The 7150-nt window shown below is 36.5% G+C and overlaps 1 protein-coding gene across 2 annotated transcripts in view; it reads right to left on the reverse strand.

The window, feature by feature from the left end:
- Window positions 1-5917: 5917 nt before the first annotated feature.
- The window catches only part of LOC111723597 (protein unc-80 homolog), a 24045-nt gene continuing 22812 nt past the window's right edge, over window positions 5918-7150 (reverse strand). For both annotated transcript variants that reach the window (XM_023510423.1, XM_023510422.1), the window contains exon 9: window positions 5918-6638. In XM_023510423.1, coding sequence (XP_023366191.1) covers window positions 6369-6638 — 270 coding nt within the window. In that variant the 3' untranslated portion in view covers window positions 5918-6368. The remainder of the gene's footprint in view (window positions 6639-7150) is intronic.

Genomic DNA, 7150 nt, shown 5'->3' on the forward strand with positions numbered 1-7150 from the left:
GGCGCCGAGCCCCAACAGGTAGTTTTTGTTGAGCCTTAAGGCTTCAGAGTAAATATAACTACTGCATATAATTTTATACTTTTTGGCTAGTCTCTTATTTCTATTTAATAGATTAGTTCAGTAAAACAGTTACGTTTTGTTTTATTAGTTAACATTACAGACAAGGCTGGGATTTAGTATAGGTGGGTCACAGTTTTTTTTCTTCTTAAACTATTTTTTTCTTTCCAATTTTCCTGTTTACTAAAGATAAATTATAGCAGAACTAACTTAGTTGTTAAAATAAACTGTACCCTCAGTATACCATAGGTATTATGCTTCAAATGACCTAAGGGCCAGGTTATTAGCATGTGATAAGGAGTCTAGCAGCCCTTTAAGATTTTAGGTAGACAGAGGAAAGTCTTTGTTCAGAGTTTCCTGATTATGAATAGCTTTCAATTCAAAATAATCTTTATATGAAGGAATCATATTTTGGGTTGAAATTTTCTTAGCTTCTTTACTTTGTTGGGTTATAGGTCATAAGATCCCTATTCCAAAGATGATCCTGTATGATACACAGAGGGAAGAAATGCTGAACCCACAGGCCTTGTTGGGTTTCCACACTCAGCCTGTTAGCATTAGACTTTTTGCATAATCATGTTTCTATTCTATTTATTTATTTTGGAGACAGAGTCTCACTCTCACCTAGGCTAGCATGCCATGGTCTCAGACTAGCTCACAGCAACCTCAGACTCTTGGATCCAAGCACTTTCCTGCCTCAGCTTCCCTAGTAGCTGGGTCTATAGGCCTGCACTACCACACCTGGCTAGATTTTCTGTTTTTTTGAGACAGAGCCTCAAGCTATCACCCTGGGTAGAGTGCTGTGGCATCACAGCTCACAGCAACCTCCAACTCCTGGGCTTAAGCAAGTCTTCTGTCTCAGCCTCCCAAGTAGCTGGGACCACAGGCGCCTGCCACAATGCCTGGCTATTTTTTTGGTTGAAGCCGTCATTGTTGTTTGGCAGGGCCCGGGCTGGAATCGAACCCACCATAGGTGTATGTGGCTGGTGCCTTAGCCACTTGAGCCACAGGTGCCAAGCCGATTTTCTATTTTTAATAGAGATGGTGTCTTGCTTAGTTCAGGCTGGTCCGGAACTCCTGAGCTCAAGCAATCCTCTCACCTCAGACTCCCAGAGTGCTGAGATTACGCCAGTTATCTAATTGTAAGCCCCCATACTTAATTCAAGCACCACTCTGTGAGTCCGAACATCTTGCAAAGGCACGAGGAATTTTATTCATTTAAGCTCAGAGCCTGGGCTGCCCTTTAAGAAAAAGCAGGAACAACCCTTCCAGACCATTGAGAAACTGGTCTTTATACTCCTCCCTATTCCCTTCTATTAGTCCATCCCACCCCATCCCCTTATTGGTAGGTAAACCATGTCTGTCCTAAACTGACAGGTACAGGGTGGTCATGTTCAGGGTTGATTGGCTCAGGGATGAGTTTTCTTTGTCTCAGGTGAGCGAATGAGAAGGAAGGGATAAAGGTCACAAGTGGGGCGAGTGCAGTGTAGAGTGGCGAGTGCAAAAGGGGAAGAGGTCAGGATGTGGGCTGAGTGCACAAGGGGGCTAGTGGGACAAAGGGGAGGGGTCAGGATGTGGGCTGAGTGCACAAGGGGGCTTGCCTAACACCCGGTACGATAAGGTCTTTGGTATGTGGCAGCCTGTTGTTCTGAGTAAACAACAAAAGGAGGTAGTTTGACTTGAGTTAATTAGTTTGGCTCCCACATAATCATATTTCTGTACCACTGTCCATATTTTATTGAACCTAAATATAAAAACAGAGTTTTCCCTAAATCTTTGGTTCTTCATTCTGAAGGCCTCTGTGTCATGTAAAATTATAATCAAATAAATTTTTAATTTTCTTTATTTTTGATAATGTTGGTATCAACCTTTTCTCCTATTAATCCACCTTTTGTCATTGGCTTTCAGCCAAACGTTAGAGGGTTAAGGAGAAGTTTTGCCTTCGTCCTATGTCTCTCACCAATGCTCATTCACAAAGTGTGATGTTTGTCAATTGTTCAGACACAATCTAGAAATGGGTAAGAGTATCTCACTGCCAAATGTGTCTAGAGTTATTGGATCAGGAAAAAGAAGGGTAATAAAATTATGAGGGGAGGAAAATGGATTTAGCGAGAGCAAGCCTTAGAAGGGGAAGAATAGGGTACTTTGTGCTCTGTATAAAAGAAACCATGTAATTTGTAGAACATGGTGTGTCTGGCCACAGTGAGAAGACAGCCAGGTCTTTAACATTCCCATTGTGAAATCTATCAGTCATTCCAAAAGGTTATAACCCAGGTAGAGAAGTCAAACTGGTATGTCTGTTTCTTAGTGTGCTTTATTTTGAAAAGTAAATTCGGAAAGCTTGAGTAGAATAGAGTTCAGTAGGGGGTGGAGGTGGGTGAATTAGAGATGTTTAATTAGATGGCGACTTCCAACCAGAGAAATGAGAGGTGGTGTTGAAGAGGGACAGCAGAACATTAAAAAGGCAGACCCCCACACTCCAGGGATCAAAAATAAACATGTTCCTGCATAAGTCAATCTATCCCTACACTAAGAAATGAAACTTAGGCATCTTAAATGTTTGTAGATTTATTTTATTATATGTGCATATTCAAACACAGAATTCTTAATATCTTCCATAAATATCTTTCATAAATGTTTCAGTATTTATTCATATGCATTTTTCCATGTTCTTTGGTCATTCATTATTCATAATAGACATCATAGTCATTTGAGGGAAGTTGGCTGTGTAGTCAATCTTTTTTTTACCTATAAAATGGCTAATAAAGGATTTTCATCCTGTGGTCACAGTGACTATTAAAAAATATTATGGAGGTACATTGATCTATAATCCTAAATGATCCTAAAGTAGTAAGTAAATTTGTCTTAAGCTTTCCAAATACATTCTGCTCTCAACTTGTTTTTATTATCCTGAGTATCAAATCAAAGTTCGTTTTTGAAATGCTGCAGTTGAGACCCACTACAGGAAATGAGGAAGTGGGACATTTTACTCACTGCCAAGACAAGGCCATGGAATCAGAAGTGTGAGGTCACAGGGCAACAGCATGACTAGGTGTGTTAGCAGCAAATTCCAGAGACTAGGCTCTGTTAAAGTATCCAGTTTAATTTGAGGAAAGATATTTAATTCATGTTTTGGACTATAATTCTATCCATTTATGATCCTTTTTTTCCTATAGGTCCCTACGCACACCCTATTCTCACCTCAGATACTCTTGGAGCTGGGCAGCAGAGTGCAGAAAGGTCTTCATTGACTAAAGGACCAGATGCTAAAGAAGAGAGGAGCTGTCACCTTGCTTAAGGTACTCCTGGCAGACCAGCTACTCCAGCTACCTGTGCAACAGGCCTTAACCAAACCACCAAAACCACAGATTTTTCTCCCAGCATCACCAGGCTCATTTATGCTGTTTGACACTGTAGTTTGTAGTGCCTCGTCCCAATGCACTCAGTAAATCAGTTTCCTTCTCAGAAGAATCAAATAATTTATCTAATAGAATTATAGAAAGCAGCAAATACTAAAAAAAGAAAGGAAAATGTTTTACTATAGAAAATGCTATATCCAGGATTCAAACTGATTTGATTAATGTAAATCTATATGCACTATTATGAATAACACATAGTTTATACCAAGGTCTCTTAACAGTGAAGTTAATCTCAGAAGAAGCAACTTCTCTGTTTAGTTCAATTTTTCATACATGGGAAGTGGATGCCTGTCTTATTTTTCTTCTTAATATCATTAAGCATCATAGTTTAAGAAATGATCTATGGAGACTATATATATTCAGGGCAACTTGAATTTATGCTCCTAAGTTGCAATCCTCAAATTTAGCCCAAATATCCTCTCTACTTATATATATATATTTAAAACTCCTGTTATTATCAATACTGTATTTATCACATGTAATAGCTTTTAGTCATATACTAAATATTTTCAACATTACAAAAAAATTGACATTTATTTTAAACTGTTTTCTAATCTTCCCCAACTGTTTTTTTTTTTTTAATGGTTATTTCTTCAAACTCTAGGTAATAGTATTCCTGAGAATACATCTTGTGACAGTCTTATGCACATACATATAGGAACATTAGCCATTACACATCAACATTCAATACATTACATTCAACACAGTTAAGGGCACCTTAAATGGAACAGATGCACACATCTGCAGAATCTCAGGAGTCCCGAATATGAAAACATTCCCACTCTATAAGGCCCTGTTTCTCAGAGTGGAGACTTTTTTGCAAAGTACATTACTTAACTTACTGAAAATTTCTAACAGACTTCCATACACTAGAGTGAAGGAGTCAGGCTAAAAGGCAGACAGACCAGCATAATCATGTTCAATACAGCCCAGTACTTTAAAAATGTATATAAACATATTTAGGATTCTTGTTGGATGTTTAACAATCTTCTTTGACCCCTTTGCTTTTTAAAATATTTGACACAATTATACATAGATAATTTGAACAAAGAAACTAGAACAGGGTATACACATACTACAGAGACTCACATAGCCCAGACATGTGTAATTACCAAACATAAGGCCTCTAATGCTAACTGAGCAGCATAATTTTTAACAGGTGATATATAATATCTTAGAATCATAAAACCACATAACATCTATATTTCTGCACTTGAGAATTAAGTCAGCATTAAGTGTAAATGATGTAAAAATATTGTAAAACATAAAAGAGGCCATTTACCTCCTTGATTCTCTGAATTCTTAGATTTCAAATTTTTATTCTTTTAACTTTAACTCACAGATAACTTTTATTCTCTTAGTGAATGGGATGAAAACTCTAAATTATATTTGAAATTATAAATCACAGTATAAAAATGCCTATTTAATAAGCAATTCTAACAAAAAAATAATTTGCCTTTATGATTAGGATGGGTTTAGTAGGTCTCCTCTTTATATATATGTATATATATATAAATATTTATATATATATTTCACAGCCAACATAGTCAAAGTTTAAGCATATGAAATGTTTTAAATTCACTTCAACATGATCAAAGTCTATACTGAACTTCGAATTGAGAACTAAAAGACATCCACACACACACACGTGCACACACACCACCATACGAATTAGTTTCCGTATATGAGTTTTTATATGCTTAGTAGTTAGGTAACAGTTTTCTAATGTAAACTGTTAAAATTTTGAAATTCAGTTTTGAACTATATGATGCCCAACCCTACTATTGGATCAATAACACACTAGGTATTGGCCTCACCAGCCTTCTAAGTTTTATACTTTTCTTGAAGTAACTAAACTTCAAATTAAAGGTTTGTTTGTAGAATATACAAGTTGGCTGTGACTATGAAGAGCTGTTTACTCATACTTTTTTCCTCATAAGCTGAGATGTTCTAAGGATCTTATGAATATTGTTACTATTTATAAAACAGATTCTAACAACACTAACTTGACTATCTGAAAATACGCCCTCAAGGGCAGGCACGGAATACTATAAGGAAAAGTAATCACATTTCTGAGTATCTCCTAATCTTGGCATTTATGTAGTCAGCTAGAAGAAGGAGTATTGTCTTTTTTAAGTTATTATATTTACATTTTGTTTCTGTAGTTATATAGGACATTTAAGTTTTTCTTAATTCAGAATTATTTTGAATAATGTCTAGAAATATTCTGAAATGGAATGATCTTATGCCATTAGCATTTTGACTTACAACATGCAATGAAAATTACAGTTACAAAATAAATAATGAAAAGTCCATAGCTCCAAATATAGTATTTTTTTCTTCTTCTAAATGGCTGTATTATTGATCAAAACAAAAATGGTTGCAGGATTATTTGTTATTTAGTCTCTCCAAACTAGTATTTTTCTTATTATTTTATGTAAATTTCTATTAGTACAGTCACCTGATTTAATATTTTTAAAATATAAAAATAAACATTTGCATGAGATGTAGAATGTGAATAATCTCAAAACACTGCATTTGTTAGAACATACTATTTGTTAATATTTCTATGAAAGCAGTGAGATAGTAGCATGTATTTTTAACTGCTGAAGGCTTCTTGAATCATAAATGCGCAGTGAAATGGCTCTTTCCCCTTATTCCTCCCTGATTCTTATGGTTTTCACACAACTAAATCCTTTTAGCCATTGATTTTTTAAATGTTTATGAAACATTATGCATATTGGCAGCGAAATATACTTAGATTTCTGCCACCCATTCAATGTAAAGTGCTCTCTCGTAATTAATCTTTTTTTTTAAGCAAATTGTTCAGCTTGTAAAAAAGGGATCCCTTCCATGTTTCTTCTATCCCTGCAGTGCTTACAAGATTCAGAATTAAACATGGGACTCATCTAGGACCACATCCGTCTCCCCCAGCTCAGTGGGAGTAAACGTGAACTGGCTGGACAGCAGAGGGTTCTCCATGCCATTTTCCTCACTGATGTGAAGGACGGTGTCTCCGTGCTGCAGGAGGCTGGATGTCTCGAGGCCCGTGAAGTCGTCAGGGTCTGAGAGTTGAGTAGTGAGTGGACTGTGTGCTGTCGCACCCTGTGCTGCTTCTGTGTCTTCCTTCCTTTCTCCTTCAGCGGAGGTGGTGGCCTCAGTCTACGACCCAAAGGATTATAACATCATTGAAAGGTAGGATGGGTACCAAAGAAGAATGTCAAATGATGTTGTTGGCTAGCTACAGCTGGACAAGGAATCAGAGGCCAGTCCCAGTTCTAGCCTTTGATCTAGGTAACATCTTATACCGACCCTCTCTAAGTCTCAGTTTTCTGACGTGCACATGAGCATAGTTTTTTGTTCTGCTTACCTTGTAGACTGTGAGGATCAAAAGAGAGAATGGTGATAACTGTTCAAATGCTCTGTAAGCATCAAAGAGTATATGAACATATACAGTAATATTGGCCTTTAACTTTCTCTAAATACTACATGGAAAGCATGTGGAGCCCATGAGAATTAATTTATAAAAATCAAAAGAAGGAATAAAATCAAAGCAACAAGAAAAATATCAAAACAATGAAGAAAAAAATCAAAACAAAAAGTTTCTCTCATATAACACAGAAGGCTCCATATTTAAAGGCTTTGTTTAAATTGGTAATTTTTTTTTTTTTTTT

Source organism: Otolemur garnettii, unplaced genomic scaffold (assembly GCF_000181295.1).
Source record: "Otolemur garnettii isolate 467f Iridium unplaced genomic scaffold, OtoGar3 scaffold00013, whole genome shotgun sequence".
Classification (NCBI taxonomy): domain Eukaryota; kingdom Metazoa; phylum Chordata; class Mammalia; order Primates; family Galagidae; genus Otolemur; species Otolemur garnettii.